At 46.1% G+C, this 24,342-nt stretch overlaps 1 protein-coding gene across 1 annotated transcript in view; it reads right to left on the bottom strand.

The window, feature by feature from the left end:
• Positions 1–259: 259 nt before the first annotated feature.
• Positions 260–24,342, bottom strand: part of MYT1L (myelin transcription factor 1 like) — a 901,397-nt gene continuing 877,314 nt past the window's right edge. The window contains 2 exon segments of the mRNA XM_030198923.1: positions 260–400; positions 715–858. Coding sequence (XP_030054783.1) covers positions 260–400; positions 715–858 — 285 coding nt within the window.

The following is a 24,342-nucleotide window of genomic DNA, read 5'->3' as shown; positions in this document are numbered from 1 at the left end:
CATTAGCAGCTATAAACATTACATGGCATATCACACTATGTCAGCTTTTATGAAAACGTACAAAATGTGAAAGTATTCAAAAACTATTCTTCAGTAACTATTGGTAAAGCAGGACATTAAATCATTATGAAGTCTTGTAAGCATAACACTGTTCCAAACAGAAATAAATATATAACACTTTCTGGTAAATTACAGCAGCAAAAATCAAGAGGCATTTTTTCCTCACTCAAGCAAAAATGTTCACCATTACAGCAGCTGTTCACACCTGAATTCCTCTCACAGCCTGTTTTATATTTTCCAGTAGGGCCTTATTTTCTGGACTCTGATAACGATCTTGATTTGTATACATGTCCGTCAATGTAGTCACGTAAGCATCAAAATTGTTTTCATTGATTGGATCCTATGAGATATTAAATAGTGGTTCATATACATCTTTTACATTTTGTAACATTACAGATGCAGAAGCATATGAATCATTCATTTTTCAGCTTACACTGCCGCTATAGTATATATTCTTTATTCTGTTTAATATTGTAAAGAACAGAACAGTGGAACAGGCCCACTAGGTTTCATTAGCAATTAAAATTGATCTAAACTTTGCACGATTGGCATCACAAATATCCCATTAGTTGAGGAGTTGTATACACAACTAATAAATATCTATGATGTGAACTGAAGAAGAATGCCAATTTTTTAATGCTTTCATACACTTACCATATGAGGCAGCTGGATATTAGCTAGACTATGAATTAAAGACTGGCTTAAATTGGCCAACTCATGAAGAAGAGATTCATTTTGCTGTTCAATTACTTTGTTCTCCTCTTCTATTGTCTTCAGGTTGCTCTCCATTGTAGTAATCTATAACGCACAAATTTGTGCAAAATGTAATATGACTAGCTGTGATAAAGCATGCATATGTTCTTTGAAAATATAGCATATAATGGCAGAAGTAAAACATTCTTACTTAAAGGTTTTCAATTTATCTAATGGAGTAATAAAAAATTGTATCACCTTTCAAAAGGCTTTCATTGAATAGAAATTAGATTTAGATTTCATGACATTAGTTTTGCATTAATTTTTATGTTTTTGTTTTTAATATCCAGCTTACACTGTAAATAACTCTTCCTTGTCATCTATACCAGACCAGTCCAGACCAATGGGTTATGTTCATCCACCAGCGGAAGGAGATAGAGAAAGCAAATAGTTCCAAGAACTTCGCACTTAAAAGGTATTTTGCAGCCTGGAATGTTCAACATTTTTCTCTGTCTCCTAGCGGATGGTGGATAGATTGTGCAGCTCCTGTTTGGTGCCTGGCTGGCAGCTCCTTCCCTGGGTTTCCCAGGTGTCATTTGAGTGGGGGTTATAGCTGATTGTCTACAGTACTAGTTGGAATAGATGCTACCCAGTTCGGCTGGGTCCCTCATTTTTCAGCTGGGGTGACACCCTGTGATACCGGCTCCCTCCTCCACCTTCTCTAGCTCCACTCCTGCCCTCTGTAGCATCTTGGGGAGTGTTATGAGCCTATCCCTCTCAGTTCACCTGGATTCCTGGTGGAACTGTAAAGCGCAGCAAGTATATGCATTTATTTTATTTTTCAGGATTGAATTTCTTGTACCTCAGTTTTACCTCTCTATTTGGGTTTTTCCCTACGTCACTATCTGCACATTGAGGCTTCCCTCCCATGTGAACTGTTTATTTCCATGTTATTCTCTGAATTTTTGCGGGCCAGGGTTCATTTAGGTGCCTGGTTATCGCTTGCTATTCTGGGGCATCTTTCCTCATTGTAGCAGTGGATTCCTGGTGCTTCTAATGGTCACTCCTTCTAACTTATTACCAGTGAACTACTGTTCATACTTTCCCCAATCTTTAAAAATATTGTTTGTTAAATATTTTGGTGCTTAGTGTAAATAAAGTGCATGCCACATGAGGTGCAATCACCTTTTACTGCCCATTACAATCATCCATCATTGCACCTACCTCCTATCATTTATTAAAACATTTTTTACTGGATCTTAATGATTTTTCTATATGTTGCAGTTTTTGAATAATAATATTCAGTGTTCAAATTTCCTAACACATCACTGTTCTCTTACTAACATTCTTGACCAAATCACAGCTTGGAGTGGTGGTGTATGCTGCAGAATAACTATGATGATTTTTCCTCCTGTGGATCTGTGATTCCAAACAACAATCCTTCTACCGTCTTTCTTCTATTCTCTAGCTTGTCTGATTTTCTCGTTCTCAATGCGGTGCCATGTTTCGCCATCCAATGGCGATTTCAAGAGAACGGCATTTTGAATAGACGTCACTTCAGTCTTTACACAGCTGTCAGCCAGGTTTTTCCCATCTGCTGTGGTGTGTCCTTTTCTGGTCCCTCTTATGTCCTGGGACTATCTCTTGGAGTCACTGGTCTGCCACCCTCGCTCTCGTGCCTTCACTTGTTTTTTTTGTTTCGAAGCTGCTCTTCACACTGGTCATCCTCCCTTGGGCATTCCCTTGGAGTGGGGCCGTTTTGCAGTTTTTTCCGGCTGGATGGCGATGACTTCCTGTTAGCTGCACCTGCAACTTACTACGGCATTGTCTTCTTGAGGATGTTTTTTTCTGGGTGCCCCTTTGTGGTTCCTGAGGTCATATCTTTATCTTCACTTGGTGCCAGGTTTCCTTGTCTCAAGTAGCAATGGTTACCTCGAACACAGTCAGGCTGTACAAATTATGTTCGTTCCTTCCCCATTGCTGTTTCCTTTGCTAGTGCTAGGGTTTTGGCCTGCGCTTCATAAGAGCAGATCGCTATGCTGGAAACACTCGGCCGGTGGCTGTATGTGCATTACTTGATGCTTCTGGCCTGTTTCATCCTCATTGATTGTTTATTTCGCTCTTTACATTGCACAGGGCTCTACAATTTCCCTTTGGTTAGCTTCCCTGCTTCTTCTGTCTAGTTAAGTATGCCTCGGTGGGAGGGGGGCGAGGCCTTCTGGTGGACTAGCCATGCGTTCTCCAATGGGAGTACGTTGCCCGCATTCAGTAGTCCCTCTACTTCTCTGGGGGACTCCTTTCATCCTGAGGTGATGGGCTCTTTTCCTCCTTAGAAGGTTTTTTTTTTTCCCCCTCCACTGCATTGTATTGTGCATCTTCTGGTTTCAGGTGAGCCCATTCTTGTTTTCATGCTTCTCCTTTGTCTCGGAGGGGATAGCACCATTGCTATAAACTCCGTTCCCTTTCTGGTTCTGGACTGGAGTTCCTTTTCTGACAGTGAAGTAGAGTCTTGATCTGGTCAGCCGAGGAGAGCTCTGATTATGGAACTAGAACCCAGCTGCTCATTCTTGCTCTTCTTTGGTTTTTAGATAGACTCCTTTCATTGATGGGTAGTCTTTCTCAGGCTGTGGTTCTTCTTTGCCTATAGTCCACAGCTCCTTTGTAACAGTACTGCGCTGGATTCCCTGGCTAAATATGGATTAGAGCTACATCTCCCCTTTACAGATGACATTTCTTTTAGGACATGATATGGAGTTCCATCTCTATGTGCGGATCATAGACCTTTTATGGAGGCTGAGCAAGCTCCTTCTTTAGTAGGAGGCACAGCGTTCTCTCTAGGTGAACAACAAGGTTCCCTCTCTGCAGACTGCACTCATCTCTCTGTATGTTTGTCCAGAAAGGCCCCAGCACTAGTGGTGGGACACACCTCTATCTCAGGATGTGGGGCATTGCTCCATCTCAGAAAGTGTGTCTTTTTCCCTGGAGGTAGGGCTCAATGCCATTTATGGTGGTAAAGTATAGATCTATTTTTGCTTGTCCAGCAAGCCCTATTTCTGGATGTTGAGCACGGCGCCAGCTCTGGATTTTGAGCATGGTGCCATGCTCAACATCCATGACGCCTTTGTTGTCTCTATGACAGTGTCTCACGCTTGAGGTTTCAAGTGTTCAGCCTGTCTTCAGTCTTACTACATCCGGTTTCAAGGACTACTTCTAGTCTCCATCCATCTTTCTTGGATGTCCGGCATTCTGGGTGCCTTTCCCTGACTGGATTCTGCTAGGCTACAGATAGTAGCCGCTGGAATGTTGTAGCGGCCTCCTAGTAAGGGGATGGCAGTGTGCTGGTTCCCTTCTCTCTCTTGCATGCACTATGATTTGATGGGAGGTGTAATAAATCTCAACCCTTGGGCTGTCCCTTCCTTTGGGCAGCTTCTTTGTTTGACCCATGCTTCCTTCTTTTCTGTGGGTCTTGAGAGCCCCTGTATTTGGTCAGGTGCCTTTTCCTCAACTTTTTGGGAAGCGATTTACTCATTTCATTCTTTGGTATTCTTTTGTGGCTGAGTCCCTCTTATTGTGGATGACAGGCCTGTGTTTGCACCCTAGGGGGCCTTCCAGGTCTTTGGACTGTTGCTGTCTATGACTGCCAATTTTCTTCTACGATGGGGGCCTCAGATGGTATTGACAGCCCTCTCACGGTAGTGCAGCCTCTGGCATGGCCTAGCAGTACAGTTTAAAGAGAATCCACATACAGTGGAGAACTCAATAGATCCCACGGGTAGTGAAAGGAAAAATAAAAAAGGTGGGAAAAAAAGGTCAGGCTATCCAAAGGATGGAACCAAATGTTTTTTATAAAAAAACAAAGTTTATTAATCCTTAAACGAATGAATGATATAATAATATCATTCATTCGTTTAAGGATTAATAAACTTTGTTTTTTTATAAAAAACATTTGGTTCCATCCTTTGGATAGCCTGACCTTTTTTTCCCACCTTTTTTATTTTTCCTAGCAGTACAGTTTGCCAGCTGGAGTTGATGTCTGGAGTAGTTTCCTGGTCCTTGGTGACCAGTGAGTTTTTATTTGGGTTTTCATGTTGTTACTCTTGAACTTTTACCCTCTGGTGGTTTCTGGCAGGAGTGCAGGGTTTTTTTAAAGGTCCCATCTGACGGGGGGGGGGGGGGGGGGGGCATTGCTTTGCTACATTCCATTGATCTGGACTGGTCTAGTATAGATGACAATGTAAAATTATGTCCTACCTGATAATTTTCTTTCCTTTAGTCATACCAGACTATTCCAAAGATCCTCCCTAACATGGTATAGTTGCTTTCTTTTTGTTTGGTTCTGCTAGATTGCACACTGCGTCTTCTGCACAACAGAGTCCTACGGCTCCTGACTCAGGGCACTTCCTATTTGTCAGTTGAGTATTGTCTTGTATCCTCTTTGATTTTGCCGGTTACAACTTATAGTCACCATTGCTTGGCTATTCAAAATATTGTACATTCTAGGCTGCACAATGACTACGGTGAAGTTCTTAGAACTATTGGTTTTCTCTGTCTCCCGCTGGTGGATGAACATAACCCATTGGTCTGGGCTGTTCTTGTATGACTAAAGGAAAGAAAATTATCATGTAGGATATAATTTTATGATACAACTAGTATATTTTCTGCTTTCCTATATATAATTTTGAAGGGCTACATTTTCATTCTAGCAGTGAAAAGCTTCCCATGCAATGCACCTTTCAATTAGAAGGAGTTGAATGTATTAGCTCTTGCACACTATGATAAAAATTATATTCCATATTTGAATTAATCCTATTATTATATTACATATATTCTTACTTAGGGCCCTGTTTACAAAGGCTCATGCTAACCGTGTAGATGCATCTACATGGTTAGCATGCGCTAACTTTTAGCACGCACTAAAAATGCTAGCACCCCTTTGTAAACAGGGCCCATAGTTTTAAATAAGTGACCAAATATTACACTATACATATTATTATTGGGCAATCATCAACATTTAGTGAAAGAAAATCAGTATTCTCTGCTGTCCTAGCCTCTGACTCATCCTATTAGAACAGATAACTGTTTTCACAGATAGATTTTTAATCCCCCTGATATTCAGCCTGTGGCAGTCAGCATTTTTTTTAACGCTAATCGTCACTGGCTAAAGTATCCCCCAATATTTAGTGCTGGGCCATGTTCGGGTTCCGGCACAGAATATAGGGGGATAATTTTTGGTGAGCTGGATGCCGGCACTTATGTGGGCCCGGACAATATGCAGCTGGTTCCGCATAAGTTATGTGGCCCTGGCTGAATATCGGGCCAGACCCGCATAACTTTTGTTTTTGTGTGTGTGTGTGTGTTTTAAAAATCCCCCGTCTCTCACCACCCGCAGCAATGTCCCCTCTTTCCTTCTCTCCTCCCCCCACCCTACATCAAGACCCCTCCTGGAGAACCCCAGCTCCCTCTCTTCTGTGAAAATAGGCCCTCCCCTGGGTCTACCTGTATCTCTGGTAATTGAGCGGGGTCGCTTGGGGCAGAAACACAGCCCCTCGCTTCTGCCTCTTACAGGTTCTCTCTAAAATGGCTGCCGCAACCTCTCTCAGCAGCTCACAGTACTACCATGAGTGGTCACGGCAGCCATTTTAGACTGGCGCTGCAAGGGGGCAGGAGTGAGGGGTCTGTGTTCCTGCTCCAAATGACCCTGCTGGACCACCAGAGATGCAGGTAGACCTGGACATTGGTGGTGGTGGTGGTGGTGGGGGGGGGGGGGGGTGAGAAAGGGCTCAGAGACTTTTTTTTTATACAAAAAAAAAGTTATGTGGGTGCCGGCACCAGCATACTAAGTGACCTCATTTAGGACAGCTCTTGAGCTGCTCTAAATTAAGCCGCTTAGCTATGTGGGTGCTGGCACTGAATATTGCCGGCATCCACATAACCTGGGGCCCCTCCCTAGTGCCACCCCACAAAGTCTCCCCTGACCGATCCACTTGTTAGTTGGGCAATCTGTGGGGGATATTCAGCGGCAATCTCCAGTTAAGTGCTGCTGAATATCCCCACTTAGGTGGCAGAAAGTGATTAAATCGCTTTGAATATCAGCCCTAATATAAATTGCAGCCTTCTATTTATTATAAATATAGGACTAAATTCTATAAATGGTGCCTAAAGAAAATAAGCATCGAAAAAATAGTGTATAGTGCTATTCCATAAACAGCACTTAAAGTCAGGCTCTGTTTATACATCAGCATTTAGTGCCAAGAACCACAACTAAATTTAGGTGCAGATTCCCTTAGTGTAAATCTCCGTGCCTAAATTAGGTGCAGATTCCCTTTATTCTATAACAACATTAAAGGAACACCCCTGATTCGCCCATGATTTTCCCATGGGCACGCCCCCTTTTTTGACCCATGTGTAAAATGTATACACATAAAATTTAACCAAATCCAATTAGCACCAATAATTGCTTGTTAAAAATCTCAATTATTGGGGCTAATTGGCTCATTCAATTAAAATGCATGTTCAAATTGGGCATACACTGAAATTTGTGTGTTATGTTTTATGCGACTTTTAGAGAATTCGGGGGATAGTGTTTATAATTATATGGTCTTTGACAATGTTCATAAGCAATAAATTACTTTAGGAACATAGTCTGATAACACAGATCAGTGGTGTAGCTACGTGGGGCCTGCCGACGACCCTCTTGAACCTCCCCCCTGCCACCAACCCTCCCCCGCCGCCGCATCAGGTATCTTGTTTGCTGGCGGGGGTCCTCAAACCCCACCAGCGAGTCTTCTTCAGCGCCGGAGTAGACTCCGGCGCCTTCGTTCAATGAAGTTCGTTGTGTGATGATCAGCTGTTTCTGACACCTTACGTCCTGCACCGTGCATGTAGCCCCGTGCAGGACGTAAGGCGTCAGAAACAGCTGATCATCACAAAACGAACTTCGTTGAACAAAGGCTCCGGAGTCTACTCCGGTGCTGAAGAAGACTCGCTGGTGGGGTTTGGGGACCCCTGCCAGCAAACAAGGTACCTGATGTGGCGGGAGGGGGGGTCCAAAGTGGCGGGTGGGTGGGCGGGCGCAGGGGGGGCGGCAGCTAAACAGTGCCCCCCCACCTCAGGCTCTGGCCCCCCCTCCTGGCGGGGTCTGGCTACGCCCCTGACTCAGATATTAAATATTTTAACATATGTAGAGATTTGTTTTAATGACATCCATCACTTTGTAATTCATTTATTAACAGCATACGCTAACTCTGTTAACACATGTTATTTACTACAGAGCTCAATGATAATAGTAATAGTTTAATTGCATAAAATGGGCCCTGTGATAAATAACACATCACTGCAAAATTTAATGAGGTAATTTGCATAGTTTTTCAGTTTTCTTCCTACTTTGCATATGTATTGTGTTGATATTGACTAAAGCATGTTTAATATGCATTAATATGTATTAAATCAGTTACATGCATTAGTACTATTAAAAATTGTTAATACTTGTGTGAGCATTAATACACTTTAGTATGTTGGGCTCAATCTTTTAAATCGTGTACATCAATCTGTCAACTAAAAGTTAATGGTCCTATTTATGAGTAACTTATATCCTGCATAGGCTCAATTTCGTGTAAGTTACATGGAAAAATCTCATTACCTCCCCTCCTGTGTAACTTACATGAAATTGGTATTCATCAACACAGGATTCTTGGCAAGCAACAGGATGCTCGTCCAGTACCTAGTGGGAGGGAGCAGAAGCTGAAAAGGGGCAGAAAATGAAGCAAAAGAGGTGGAACCAGTTCAAAGGAGCTAACATAGATTCATGAGTGAAATAAGCTGATTTGAAAATGTAACTTTATAAGTTAAACTAGCTGTTGAGCTGGTTTAACAATATACAATTAACATTTACGTTCTAGATTATTCATGCTTCCACTAATATTGCCAGCACTGCAGAAGTAATCATCATATGAATGTGTGGGTTAGAAAAATTCTCAGATGTGTTAAGTTCAAGCAATTGCCTTTTTCTTGTTTGTTCTTATGTCTATTTGTTCCACCTCTTTTATGGTAAAAGTCATATTTACTATGGCTAGTAAGAACCAAATTGTATTCTCCATGTCTCTTTCCACATGCCACTTAGTGTTACCAAGGCTGTATACCATTTATTTCAAATCCACATTTCCTTAGCATCCCTCTGAACCGGCCCAGAATGTGACTGATGGGTTATACACGCCTTCCAGCAGTGGAGACTGAGAACTTTGACTCTAGAGAGAGAGCCCACTAGAGGTAGAGTCAGTATTCTCAGTCTCCAGCAGGTGGAAGATGGTGAGCCCTTCAGTCTCTTTTCTTTTCTGCTGTTATTTCTTCCTGGGTAGTTAAAAAAAAAATAATTTAGACAGAGTGTTTTGCAGTACAGATGGTTTGCAGCCTAAGGGGTGTATTTGCCTTTCTCTTCTGTGCACCGGTGTATTATATTTGCCTTGTCACGGAACCTGGATGGTGAGCCCTTGGGCTGCAGCAGACAAGTCCTCTGGGGAGGCGCAGAGCCGAGGCGAACCAGGCACTGAATACACACAGGATACCAGACATGGCAAATAGACAGCACACTAAAGACAAGCAACAAACACCACAAGAAAAGGGAGATAGACCACTCAGGCGGGCCGCCCAGCTGATCTGGAACCCACTCGTACAGAGTCCAAGCATATGGGCCTCACGGCCGAACTGGAACCGAATCATACCAGAGGGAAGGGAAAAGAAACAGAACGGAATCTCTTGAGCAAGTACTACTCAAGCAGTGCACACACACTGCACTAAACAGCCACAAACAAGGGGTCAAAAGACCCTACACACAGGCACAAAGAAACTGAAGGGGAAAAGACAACCCCACTTAGAGTCACATGGTAGAAACCACAAGTAAAAAATAAGAAAACCACACAGGAAGGCAGCACAGGACTGGGCTTAGAACTCTAGCTATAAATGAATAGTCCTAACCAAGTCAAACAGACATCACACAGAGAGGTAGCTCAGGGCTGGGCTAGTAGTCCCAGCTAAACAGTAGAACCACCCACTCAAGCACAAACAGAGAGGACACTCAGGGCTGTGCAAGATCCACAGCTATAAGCTGTGATAAAGTCACATCCAGGATAGTTGGGTTAAGGCAGTGTCAGTTTGAAATACAAGTCCCAGAAGGCATTGCAGGCAAGGAGCCATGGGGTGAGATGAAGAACCCGGACTGGACTTCTAGCTGCAATAGGAGAAGAAATGGGTGTAAGCTGGCAGGACGTGTAGATTGGCTGCCACTAGGGGGAAAGAGAGATAGGAAACCCTGTGTGCAGGAGCTCATCATTAGTCTAATGCTCAACTAAGCTGGTATGGGTGTGGGGGAAGCTAATGGAAGGAGAATGATTGGTTGTGGTAGCAGAAGCCAGGGGTTGATTAGGCAGGTGGGAAGGAGTCCCAGGGGAGGAGAGAAGCAGTTGCAGGCTGAAAGCCCTTGGGTAAGAGAGGTCTCTAAAGTACTGAAGCAGGCTGAAATCCCTTGGGTATGAGGAAGTATTTGCAGGCTGAAAATCCTTAGGTAAGGGAGGTCCTTAACGTATTGAATTTACCAGTGAAGCTGATGCAGGGTGAAATCCCTTGGGTATGAGGAGTCCCTAAAGTATTGAACTCTCCTGAAGGTAGAGAGAGTAGAAGGTAGAAACTGCTGCTTTGTGATTTAACTGTGATGATGAACTGAAAGAACTGCTTCTATTTGGAATTGAACTACTGCTTATTGTGCATTGGATAAAGAGCCCAGACTGGAGCTGACTGTGAGCCTGTATTGAATCCTGGTATGTGCTGATAGCCTACTGCTTAAAGGAGACTATTTGCCACACACTTTCAGGTGGCTTACATGTGCTTAAGATTGAAGGTGAATGCTGCTGTTGGAACTGTGTATCAGGTCTACTAGAAACCTGCATGGCATAAAGTCCTTAAGACTGAAGTTGCTGGTGGACATTTATTTCTTGATTGTACCGGGAGCCTGTGGCTGAAGGAGATTGTTCTATCCTTGGCTGCACCTAGAGGTACCTGGTTACAAAGAGAATAATCCTAACCAAGTCAAACAGAAATCACACAGAGAGGCAGCTCAAGGCTGAGCTAGTAGTCCTAGCTAAATGGAAGAGCTGTCCACTCGTGCTACACAGAGAGGCAGCTGAAGGCTGAGCTAGTAGTCACAGCAAACAGAAGAACCACCCACTCAAACAGAATGAAACAAAGAGGATGCACAGGACTGTGCTAGTAGACACAGCTAAACAAATAAGCAATCCATTCAATCACAACCAGAAATCTCACAGAGAGAACTCAAACAGAAAGCACACAGGAAAAAACTCAAGACAAGGCCACACAGAGGAACACTCACGGCTATGCCATACAGAACTCAAGGATAAGGGAAGCCACTCATGAGGGAACACTCTCAGCTGTACCATACAGCACTCAGGGAAAAGGGGAGCCACTCAAAGGAATACTCAAGGGCGTGCCACTAGGCACTCAAGGAAAAAAGGGAAGCCACACTGTGCCACACAGCACTCAAAGGAAAATGGGAGCCATTCATAAAACTACACAAGGCTGGCCACGCAGCACTCAAGAGTAAAGGGGAGCCAACTATAGGAATACACTCTAGGCTGTACCATACAGCACTCAGGGAAAAGGGAAGCCACTCAAAGGAACACTCTAGGCTGTACCATACAGCACTCAAGGGTAAAGGGAATCCACTCATAGGAACACTCTAGGCTGTAACATACAGCACTCAAAGGTAAAGGGAATCCACTCATAAGGATACACAAGGCTGACCACACAGGACTCAAAAGTAAAGGGAAACCACTCATAAGAATACACAAGGCTAGCCACACAACACACAAGGGTAAAGGGAAGCCACTAATAAGAATACACAAGGCTGTGCCCCAGAACAGACACTAGAGACAAAGGGAAAAGTAAGCAAACAGGGAAAGCTGCCTTTACATACGCAGATCAGATAAGGAGCAATGCTCACAAGAATCAGGAGACAAACACAGCAAAGAGTTAAAGCAGGCTAAAGGGAAGGGCTGCTTCTAAAACACATCAGAAAGAAGCAGTGCTTACACTGCAGTCAAAGGTTTAAAGCAAACAAAGGGATAAACAATGTTCTTACCAAAACTCAGCTAGGAAAGGAAAGGCAGAGAGAGTACACCCAGCTGCACGGAAGCAAGGTAATCAAGGAAAGCAGCTAAGCTGTGGAAGCAAAATAATCAAGAAAAGCAGCTGGGCTGGCAACAACCGACTCTCTGAACAGTGAAAGGTAACAAGGGAAACTACACAAGGAAACAAAACAGGACTTTGCTTGGAAGCAAAGTTAGGCTAGTAATCCATACAGGTTTAAAGCAGAACAACACACACAGAGAAACAGAAGAGGGCTTTAAGCAGAACAACCCACACAGAGAAACAGAAGAGGGCTTTGCTTGAGAACAAACCTAACAGGGAAGTAATCCATACAGATTCAAACCAAAACCACACACACGAGACTCAGGGCAATGCCCAGAGACACAGACTAACAAGAAGACCAGTTCCCTCAGAATCAAACAACAGTACAACAAGAAAAAGGAAAATAGACCTGTTGCAAAGACAACGCAGGAAATCTCCATGGGCCCTTATAAAGGAGTAGGCTGATAATGTCACAAGTAGGAAACCAAAGTGAGGCTTGGCTTCAGGGACACCAAAGCGAGGCTTGGCTAACAGGAGAACAACAACAGGAAAAAAGGCAGACTGGAGAGGTCACAGAGCTAGATACAGAGAAACAGTAGGTCTGAACATAAGGGCACGGCCACAACTGTGACATGCCTTAGTTGGAGGCTGAGGTCTTTGGGGGACTCTTCTAGCCTCGGGGGTGCTGCACTTGGGTGGCCGGGTCCCTGCCCCCAAGTCCTACTATTGTCTCCGGGCAGTGTGGTGCGCTGCCTCGGGTCTAACTGCCTGCTTCTCTTCTCAAGAACGGAAGATTGAGGGCCGGGAGAGGCAGTCACACTAAAAAAGAAAAAAATTATATAAAGTGTATTTTACAGTTGAATGAGGTGCGAACGAGTAGGGCAGCTCTGTTCCCCCCTTTGTGTGCTGTGGCTTGATTTTTCTTAAGGGCAACAGACAAAAAAAAAATAAAAGACGATGGCAGAGAAACTCCGCAGTTGTACGGTGTGTCAGCGGCGAATGCTTGGAGCGAGCGGTGCCTGTAAGTTTTGCACCATGGTGGAGGTTTTGTCGGAGGCAGATCTTTCTCTTTGTCGGCGGCCGCGCCTCAGCTAGATTCGGGGGCCTGGAAGGATAAGGAGCTGGCATCCATTTTGGCGAGAAACTCTGCCATTTTGCCCTCGCTATCAGTTTCAGCAGACCAGTCTGTTTATTCGTAGTTCTATGTGGCGGATCACTGGTTCACACAGCAGGCTTGGAGGGGTGATTCCCTCCAGAGTGACTTGCAGATGGTGTAAGGCCTTCTATCAAGCTCAAGTGCAAATGTCACTAGGAGAGTCGTGCGTTGAGTTATTATTTCTAAAGAACTTTCGAGAAACTCGGTGAGGTTTAGTTCAGATTGAGATTGAGATATCAAGGGCTGAGCTCTAATTCCGGATATGTATCAGGCTTCAGTAATGGGTGGAGGCCCGGCCCCGGGGAACTTTGCCCCCCCCCAGCGGCTATGAACCAGCCTATGGTGTCCTGGGAGCTGGAGGAGAATCTAATGTTGGATCCAGAGCAAGAGATTCCCTTGCTGGAGAACCCTGAATTTTTAGGTGAAGGTCAGGTGTCAGAGGACTCTGGTCCACTAGATCCAGCTGCGGAGTCTCTCCTTCCAGGTGTGGTTAGGATTTGCAAGAGCTGATTTCCTTGGTGGCCACCATTTTGCACTTTGAAGAGGAGGAGCCCGCAGTCGTGGAAGGCCGCAAGGTAGATCTTCTGGTAAAGGGAATCAAAAAGCCAGGTAGGACCTTTCCTATGCATCAGGATATCAGGGATATTATTCAGGCACAGTGGGAGGTTCCGGATTCTTCTTTCAGACTCACCAGGTCTATGGTTTAGCTGTATCTGTTGCCTGATTCAGACAAGTCCCTTCTGAAGCCTCCTATAGTGGATGCGGTAGTATCAGCTGTTACTAAGAGGAATACAGTTCTCGTAGATGGGGGCACGGCTCTTAGGAACGTTCAGGGTCATCGTATGGAGGATCTGTTGAGTAGTTTTGATCTTTCTGCCTTGCCAGTCCAGGCTGTTGTCTGCGGTTCCTTGGTCACTAGGGCCTGTTTCCACTGGTCTGAGAGAGTCCTAGATAGAACTTTGGATGATCTGGTCTTGATAGACACCTTAATAGTGGCTAAAATTGAGATGGGTTCAGCTTGTGAGTGGCTGTAAAGCGTTCTCTCTGGCTGCGAGGTTGGTCGGTGAATGCGGCCTCAAAATCTAAACTCGGTAGGCTTTCCTGTAAGGGATTGCTTTTGTTTGGTGAGGAGTTAGACAAGCTAGTTCACAGTCTTGGAAATACTAAGGTGCCTCGATTTCCTGAAGACAGACCTAGGGTGTCAGGTTGCGGGTTGTTTTCAGACCGCAGTCTGGATTTTTGCTTGTATAGGCCGGGCAGAGTGACTCCGACCCAGAGAAATCAGTCCTTTTGTGGAGGTTGATGGGAAGGCAGAGAGGCAGGAGCCTCTTTCTTGTCAACTGCCTGTCCTGCACAATGAAGATTTGTGGTTCCATCCTCTGATTCCTGTGGGAGCTCACTTGACACAGTTCTATTGGAGGTGGGCCCAGATTACCTCAGATCAGTGGGTGCTAGAGGCTGTTCCAGACAGGCATGCCTTAGAGTTCGCGCGACATCTTCCAGACACCTTCTTAGAGTCTCCCTGTCGTTCTCACCTCAAGGCGGATACGGTCAGGGATACTCTGAAAAGGTTTGTAGAGCTTTAAGCTATTTGTCCAGTTCCCTCTTCAAAGCTCAGACAGGGGCATTATGCCATTTACTTTGTCGACCCAAAGAAAGATCGTTTCGGCCAATTCTATATCTCAAGGCTGTTAATCGGGCTCTTCCGGTATCTAGTTTTCGCATGGAGACTCTGCATTCAGTCATTGTGGAAGTGCGGTCTGGGGAGTTCTTGACTGAGCTGGACTTGACGGAGGCCTAGCTGCATATCCCGATTCGGTCCATGCACCAGCGTTGTCTTCGCAGTGTTAGGCAAGCATTTCCAGTTTTGGGCCTTGCCATTAGGTCTAGCTACAGCTCCCCGCACATTCACAAAAGTTATGGTGGTCATCACAGCAGCTGTCAGGAGAGACAGCATTCTCATTCATCTTTACTTGGACGATTGGCTGATCAGGGCAAAGTCATATCAGGGGAGTCAGGACATCATGGTCGAGTAGTTCACTTCCTACAGTCCCTCAGTTGAGTGGTCAATTTTCAAAAGAGTCACCTAGTGACATCTCAGTCCCTGGACTATCTAGGAGTGACCTTTGACTTCAGGGTTGAGTATTTCTCCCCCAGCCCAGAATTCTCAAGTTACAGACTCAAATTCAAACGTTTCTTCACAAGTCAGTGCTATGTGCAAGGGATTATCTTGACATTTTGGGCTCCATGGTGGCAACAATAGAAGAGGTGCCTTGGGCCAGGGCGCACTTGAGATCTTTGCAGAAGTTCCTTCTGGCCACATGGTCACCTCAGAGGGATTCCCTGCAGGTAAGGTTGCCTCTGCGAGCTCGGGAGTGTGGCAGCCTCCGCTGGTGGTTTCGCACTACCAACCTGTCCAAGGGTCTGCCTTTAGAACCTCCACAGTGAATGGTAGTCACAACAGCTGCCAGCCTCAAGGGCTGGGGAGCTCGCTGTCAGGGATGGTATGCGCAGGGGCTCTGGTCTCATCCAGAGACTTCCTGCTCGATCAAACAGCAATTCAGCTGGCACTCAAAGCATTCTGTCTGCTGTTAGTAGGTGAGTCAGTTTGCATCCTTTCAGACAACGCCATAGCAGTAGCTTATGTCAATCAGCAAGGGGGAACAAGGAGTCAACAGCTGGAACTGGAGATGGCGCAGCTGATGTCTTGGGTGTAACTTCATCTAGTTGCCCTCTCGGCATCTCATGTAGCGGGAGTGGTGAATGTTCAAGCGGACTTTCTCAGTCGTAGCACTCTGGACCCGGGGGAATGGGCTCTCGACGAGTCTGCATTTCAGGAGATCATAGCTCGCTGGGGGCTTCTGGTCATGGATCTCTTAGCCTCGAGTCTCAAAGCGAAATCACCTCAGTTTTTCAGTTGAGGAAGCGATCTCAAAGCAAAGGGCATGGATGCTGTTCTCCAGCCTTGACCTCCCGGTCTCTATACATTTCCTTCTTGGCCTCTGCTGGGGCGTGTGACTTAGAGGATCGAGGCACACAGGTGTTGAGTAATCCTGGTGGCACCGAATTGGCCTCACAAGCCTTGGTATGCAGATCTCCAGTGCCTTCTTGTTGGCTCTCTGCTCAAACTTCCCAAGTCTCGATCTCCTGGGCCAGGGCCCGGTGGTTCATCCAGACTCAGCTCGATTTTGTCTTACAGCCTAGCTCTTGAGCAGGCATGGTTGATGAAGAGGGGTTACTCAGCCATGGTGGTGGCCAATATGCTTCAGTCACAGTGTAGGTCAACCTCTCTGAATTATATCAGAACTTGGTGAGTGTTCGAGGCATGGTACGCAGATCAGAACATATCTCTGTTTCGCGCTTCGGTGGCATAGGTTTTAGATTTTTACAATGGGGGTTTGATAAAGGCCTGGCTGTGGCTTCTCTTAAAGTACAAATTGCTGATCTATCTTGTTTTGGGGGGCACATTCACGGGAAGTCATTAGTTAGCCTTCCAGATATCTCTCGGTTTCTGCATGGAGCTGGTCTCATTTACCCACCCTCTAGGACCATTTTTCCAGTTTGGGACCTTAATTTAGTTCTTTCAGTTCTCTCTGTCACCCTTTGAACCCTTGGTGTCCTGTACTCTGAAAGATTTGAAGCTCAAGACAGTATTCTTGGTAGCCATTTCCTCGGCCAGGAGGGTGTTGGAGTTGTAGGCTCTTTCCTGTCTGTCTCCATTTTTGTAATTTTCTACGCCCTATTCTTTTTTTTTTCCTAAGGTCATGTTGAGGTTTCATTTTTCTCAATCGGTGGTCTTACCTGTGCTAGGTTCTTCCTCCAGGTCGGAGGATCATAGGCGTCTGATGTTTCTACATATCCAGAGAGGTTTGAAGCACTATTTGAGAACTACGGAGGAGTTCCAATGCACAGATCATCTGTTTCTGCTGCTTGGAGGTTCCTGTAAAGGGTTAGTGACGTCTAAGCCAACCATTTCTCGGTGGCTTAAGGAAATGATTGCTTCTGCTTACCTTCTTTCAAGGAAAATTATTCCACCAGGGGTGAAAGCACATTCTACCAGAGGGCAGGCTGCATCATGGGCAGTTCCTCCTGTTGAAATTTGTAAGGCAGAAACTTGGTCCTCTTTGCATTCTTTTTCGAAGCATTACAGATTGGATGTTCAGTGGTGCCAGGAAGCAGTGTTTGGTGCGCAGGTGCTTACGGCTGACTTGCTAGATTCCCTCCCATGAAGATACTGCTTTGTTGCTACCCATCAGTCACATTCTAGGACAGTCCAGAGGGATGCTGAGGAAGGAGAAATTATTTCATTCTAATTTGCTTTCTTTTAGTCTGTCCAGACTGGTCTAGATCCCTCCCTCTTACAGTTTGATCAGATGTGCTACGATGCTCCTTGTTTTTTCATTTTCGGTTCGTGTTTTCCTAAAGAACTGCTTTATGCATTTGCAATTTCTTTGTTTGAAATAAATAAATAAATAAATAACAGAAAGACAATAATACAAGAAAAGCCCAACGATAAGAGGGGCAGCCAGTTTGGTACATTGTGCAAGACGCAAATTTTCATGCTTACTAAGTCTTGGTGGCTGCTCAAGTTACCTGGGTGCACAGAAAGGGCCCTTTTCTTCTTCTGCTTTGAGACACTAATACTGACTCTATCTCTAGTGGACAGAGCTCTTACTGGGTATCTCCCTAGAGTCAAAGTTCTCAGTCTGCTGGAAGGCGTGCACAACCCATCAGTCACATTTTAGGCCAGTCCGGAGGGACTAAAGGGGAAAGCAAATTAGCAGGTAAGAACTAATTTCTCCTTTGAGATCCCCAGTTCCGTGGTGGACTTACTAATTTTACAAAGATCTGTATCAACAGTGTTCTCTTTTATAGACTAGAAATTTATTTTACTTTTTCTAGCATATGAAGAGGTTTAGGTTATCACCTTTGTATGCAGTGCCACCAGCAACTTAAGATGCAATTTGAATAAGTATAAAGGCATTTGGTATGGCAGCATCACGGAAGCTGGTGAATAGACTACATCGAGAACATTCTCTCAGTCTAAGTTAAGAAAAGTATTAATTTCTGTTCATTGCATGCTAACAAACAACATTTATTTGAGGAACATGGTTAAAAATGTGCATGTACAGAATTGTACATAGTAGTACAATATGTTATCAAAAGGCATTTGTACTGTTTGTACTCAAGTACACTTTCTAGTCAATTGCACTCAGATACCTGCATCCTTTCATACATTTTTGGATTATTTGTTGATGAATACCATGCAGTCAATATACTTGTGTGGCTACAGAAAGAATTTATATGAAAATGAAGATACACCCAAATATGACACAGCAATATACAACATTTTATAGTAATGCATATGTGCCTTACAAGTGCTAAAAGTAGTATTTTTTTTGAATTGTGGGCAGCAAAAATTAGTTTGGTATTAGTCTGTTTTAAAAAGCATACTGTTTCTGACAACTGTGCAGGTATATAATTCTCCGAGGACAAGCAGGCTGTATTATACTCACAAGTGGGTCAGCGATCCGTGCCGGCCTGGGAACCGGCATTTCGCATAGCAAAAAGTTTGCTAGAGATTTCTGAGCATGCTGCGCATTGGACCACGCATGCGCCGAGTATCTTTCCGCTTACCGCGCTCCTCCGTTCTTTTTCTTCCAAGTGAGGAACAACAGCGTCTTTCTGTGGCTTCTCTGTGTGCCCGGGAAAGAGTCTTTACCATTTTTTTCAGCGATTTTCAAATCTTTGTTCGGATTTCTCCTAGTTGTTTTCATTTTGTTTAAAAAAAAAAGTATATTTCCTTTATTTTTTCTTAGTTTATTTTTTCCCCGGTAAAATTTCCTTTCTTTTTCGTCATGGCTGTATTTAGGCTGCTCTGCCTGGTTTCCCCTTTTGTGCCCTTTTTTCTTGGCACAATCGAGACTTTTGATTTAGCCGGTTCTGTCTTCCCTTCCATGTCATCAAAGACACCCAGCGGCTTCAAACGTTGTACTCGGTGCAACTGGACCATCTCAGGCACAGATACCCATTCGTGGAGTATCCAGTGCCTTGGGCCTGATCATAGCCCAGCTCGTTGTGTCCTTTGTCTTTGTATGAAGAAAAGGACTCAATTGACCCGAGAAGCCCAGAGAGAAAAACTTTTTGGGGCTCTATCCAATCCTTCAGCATTGAGGGACCCATCGACGTTGGGAGTGGAGGTAGGCATGGCTACTGGGAGTAGTGAGGCATTGAGTGGGTCTCCACCCGCCTTGAGGTGTCCTACTATGCAGGCCCCCTGGGATCGCCCATTGTCGGACCCGACCCTGAGGCGACTTGGGGATTCGACGTCATCCTCGTCTGTACCGAGGAGTCTCGGTGAGGTGCATCGGGCAAAGGCTAAGAAGACCCAACACCGTTCTCCTTCAACGAATGATGCCGGGAGCTCTGGGGCGCCGAGGGATTCAGCACCCGAAAAGCGTCGGTGCCAGAAGGACCCCTCCCCCTCCATGCAGGAGGTGCCAATGCGTCGGCCTCTTTGCAGTCCAGTTCCAGCTCCAGAACTTCAGGCAATTCTGCTACCGACTGCTCCACTGGCCCCACAGCCTTCTCTGATGGCGGCTCTCGACGAGCGCATACGGGCCTTCCAGAGCTCCTGGAAGGACTGCTGCATCAATCTGCTTCTGTGTTGAGGGTGCTTGCACCTGCTGTGCCTGCTTCAGCTGCGTCTGGCCCTCCACCCCCGGTGAGGTCCCCGAGGTCGGTGCTGCTTGTTCCTCTGGTATCAGCTGCCACCCAGGTTGACTCCCCATTGAGGTCGGTGGAAGAAGCTTCGCCGCAGTCCATGCGGGAGTTGGCTCCTCACATCACCATCGAGACCTTGGGTCTTTGGTGTCAAGGCGGGTTTAGTCTCACAGGTCACTGAAGGAAGTGCTTTCTGACACCGAGGAGGAGAGCTTGTGGGAATCAGAGGAAAATCCCAGGTACTTCTACTCAGATGAGTCCTTTGGGATTCCCTCTGAACCTTCCCCTACACCTGAAAGGAGACTGTCTCCTCCAGGGATCCTCTCTTTCTCCTTTTTTGTGTGAGAAATGGCTCAGGCCATTCCATTCACCATAGATATGGAAGGGACGCCCTTATGCGAAACTGGGCATCCACTCTGTTTGGTCCAGTGATCCCTAAGAAGACAGATTCCCAGTATCGGATCCACGGTGAACTTGGATTGATGAGGTCTCAGTTACCCCATAGCTCTATGGTGGTGGACTCCACCCTCAAAAGAGCCAAGTGTTCTAGAGACTATGCTTCGGTGCCCCCAGGCAGAGAAGCTAAGACCTTGGACTCTTTTGGGAGGAAGATGTATCAGGCTGCTATGCTTGCTGCCAGAATACAATCATACCAGCTCTTCACGAGCATCCACTTGTGGAACTCGTGCGGCAGCTGTCTAGCTTGGTTGATGCCCTACCTCCAGAGCAGGCCAAACCTTTTTGCCAGTTGGTCAGGCAGCAGAAGGTGTGTCATAAATTCCTGGCCAGGGACGCTTACGATACTTTTGATGTAGCATCCAGAATCTCTGCTCAAGGTATAGCGATGCGCAGACTGTCATGGCTGCGTGTCTCTGACCTAGACCATTCAGTCCAGCAGAGGACAGAGAATGTTCCTTGCCGGGGGGATAATCTTTTCAGAGAGAAGGTGGAAGATCTGCTTGACCAGATCAAGAAACATACTGATGCTATGGCTTCTCTCTCCTGCCGTGTGCCTTCTGCTATCACCTCTTCATCTAGGAGGTATTTTCGTGGGTTACGCTCCCTATTCCCACTCTAGGTATAGGTACACTCCTGCTTCTCGCCAGCCTATTCAGGATCAGTCTCAGCCCCAGCGTGCTCGTTCCTGTCAACAGCGTGCACCGAAGGCCCTTACTGCTCCCCAGCAAAAGCAAGGGATGGGCTTTTGACTGGGTCCAAGAAAGCATAGCTACAGTAAAATTGCCCATGCTGGGCGACGTGCAGGTTGGAAGGAAGTTAATGTTTTTTCACTAAAGGTGGCCTCTGTAACCTCCGACCGGTGGGTTCTTCAAATAGTCCAGTTAGGATACACCCTCAAGCTGGAATCCAAACCTCCAAATTGCCCACCGGGAGTGCATTTGTACAGCTCTCAGCACAGGCAGGTACTTGCAGAGGAACTGTCTGCTAGAGAGCTGCACGGGAACAGGGTTTGCGGGACCCGCAGGGACGGAAGCAGTTCTGCGGGGTTCCCATGGGGACGGAAGCAGTTCTGCAGGGTTCCCGCGGGGACGGAAGCAGGTCCTGCGGGGTTTTCGCGGGGACGGAAGCAGTTCTGCGGGGTTCCCTGTGGAAGTGTAAGTTGCACTGCATCAGCCTGTCATCTACCGAGTACCTTGAGTGCTGTCTTCTCCTCCTCCTCTTCCTCCTTGCTTTAACAGCACAAATGTGGAAAGTCTTCCATTAAGGAGGTGGTAGAGACACAAATGATGATGGAATTCAAAAAGTCTTGGAATAAACACAGAAGATCTCTAATTAGAAAATGGAAGTTATAAAAATCCTAACCTTAAATGGCTGCATGTGTGTGGATGTGTCAAGTGACGCTTAGATGGCGACTCTGGCTGTGATTAACTAGGGCCGATATCGGGCAGACTTGTATGGTCTGTGTCTAATATATGGCAGTCTGGTTTAGGATGGGCTAGAAAGGGCTTAAACAGCAACTTCAGTGGCTGGAACATAAGGACAGTGCTGGTCAGATTTTTACGGTCTTTATCCCACAAATGAGAAGACGAATAGACTGGAGTGGGCTTCAACGAGAACTCCAGCAGTTGGAACATAAGTATGGGGCCAGATAGACTTCTATGGTCTATGTTCCAGAAACACGAAAGAAAGTGTTGATCACACTCGTTGATTTAATCATGAATTGATAATTAGTGTGACTATTGGGCAGACTGGATGGACCGTTCAGGTCTTTATTTGCTGTCACTTACTATGTTACAATGAATCCTCTTTGCTACTGGGCTGATGCGCAGACCTCAGGTCTGACACCTGACCTACTGGCGCGTGCATGTGGTGACCTCTCAGCACACAGTGCCAGAAATCAGAGACAAATCTTACATGTGCACACCAGAGTGTTATAAGTTTCAGCTTCCATTCCTTCCTTGCCTACAGTGATGTGGCTCAAATCCAGAGAGAGACTGAGGGAGCTGACCAGAATTTTCTTTTATGTGCCATTAAATTCTTGCGGGGATGGGTTGTGATGGGTTACATTTTTGCGGGGATGGGTGGGGATGAGTAAGATTCCAGTGGGGATGGGTGAGATTCTAGCAGGGACGGGCGGGGATGGGTAAGATTTCTGTCCCCGTGCAACTCTCTGCCCTTCTAAAGGCCCATGCGGTCAAACCTCTTCCACCAGGGGAAGAAGGGCTGGGATTCTATTCCAGGTATTTCCTTGTGCAAAAGAAAACGGGGGGGGGGGGGGGGGGGTGCGTCCTATCCTCGACCTAAGCAGTGCATTCTTTCTAGCAAAAAGGTGCTGGTACTCAAATGCCGGGCCACCCTTCAGGGGTGGGGTGATCACTGAGGGACCCACCCCACAATAGCCAGGCCCCCTGCAACCAGTCACAGAATCTATGACAAGGCAGAATTGGTGTGTAGAGCCTGAGCTCTTTCATTAAAACTTGGGGACCATGGGTCAATTTTAGTAGACAATGAAAAAGGTGCCGGTACTCAGTACCCCCAAGTACCCCCTCAAAAAAAGCCCTGGACCTAAGGGCCCTGAACAAATTCCTCGTCAGGGAAAAGTTCAGGATGGTTTCCCTGGGCACCCTTCTTCCCATGATTCATGAAAGCGATTGGCCATGCTGTCTGGACTTAAAGGATGCTTACACACACATCCCAATACTTCCAACTCACAAGAAGTATCTTCGATTTCAGCTTGGAATGCAGCACTTCCAGTACCGCGTACTGCCATTTGGTTGCCAGTAGTTGCAGCGTCGCTACACAGGCTGGGGATGCATGTGTTCCCTTATCTCGACGATTTCCTGGTGAAGAGCACCTCGGAGAACAGTGCTCAGGAGTCCATGTGGTGTTGGAACTACTAGGGTTTGTAATAAATTACCCCAAGTCCCATCTCACTCCTGTTCAAAAACTGGATTTCATTGGAGCACTGCTGGACACAAGGACAGTACAGGCCTCTCTCCCCGAAGCATGGGCAGACAAACGTCTGTCCCTGGTGTTCACTATGTGGGCGTCTCAGCAGGTCACAGCTCGGCAGATGTTGAGACTTCTGGGGCACATGGCCTCCACAGTTCACGTTACGCCCATGGCACATCTGCATATGAGATCTGCTCAATGGACCATAGCTTCTCAGTGGCATCAGGCCATGGGGGATCTAGAGGATGTCATCCAGCTGTCCACTGACTTTCAAAATTCCATACAGTGGTGGACAATTCGATCCAATTTGACCATGGGATGTCCATTCTAAATCCCTCAGCCACAGAAAGTGATGACAACGGATGCATCTCTCCTAGGTGTGTGTGTTGGGGGGGGGGGGGGGCTCATATAGATGGGCTTCACACTTAGGGATCCTGGTCCACACAGAAAACAGGTCTTCAGATCAACCTCCTGGAGCTTTGAGCTATCTGGAACACTCTAAAGACTTTCAGAGATTGGCTGTCCAACCAAATTATCCTAATTCAGACAGACAATCCTGTTGCGATGTACTACACCAACAAGCGGGGGGGGGGGGGGGGGGGGGGCACCAGATCTCACCCTCTGTGTCAGGAAGCCGTGGCTTTGGGCGCGCCGTCACGGCATGCTTCTTCAAGCCACTTATCTGGCAGGCGTAAACAACAGTCTGGCCGACAGACTGAGCAGGGTAACACAACCTCATGAGTGGTTGCTGAATAAGGGCATATCCTGCAAGACCTTCCGAGCGTGGAGAACCCCCCCTGGTGGATCTTTTTAACACTCAAACCAATCACAAGATCTCTCAGTTCTGTTCCAGGCTTCAGGCCTACGACAGAATAACATCAGATGTCTTTCTCCTAAATTGGGGAACAGGTCTTCTGTATGCATATCCTTCCATACCTCTGGTGGGGAAGACTTTGTTGAAACCCAAGCAAGACCGCGGAACCATGATTCTGACTGCGCCCTACTGGCCACACCAGATATGGTTACCTATTCTTCTGGAATTATCCTCTGAGGAACTGTGGAGATTGGAGTGTTTTCTGGCCCTCATCGCCCAGAATGAGAGG

Source organism: Microcaecilia unicolor, chromosome 3 (assembly GCF_901765095.1).
Source record: "Microcaecilia unicolor chromosome 3, aMicUni1.1, whole genome shotgun sequence".
NCBI lineage: Eukaryota > Metazoa > Chordata > Amphibia > Gymnophiona > Siphonopidae > Microcaecilia > Microcaecilia unicolor.
This window is presented reverse-complemented; position numbering and strand designations above follow the sequence as displayed.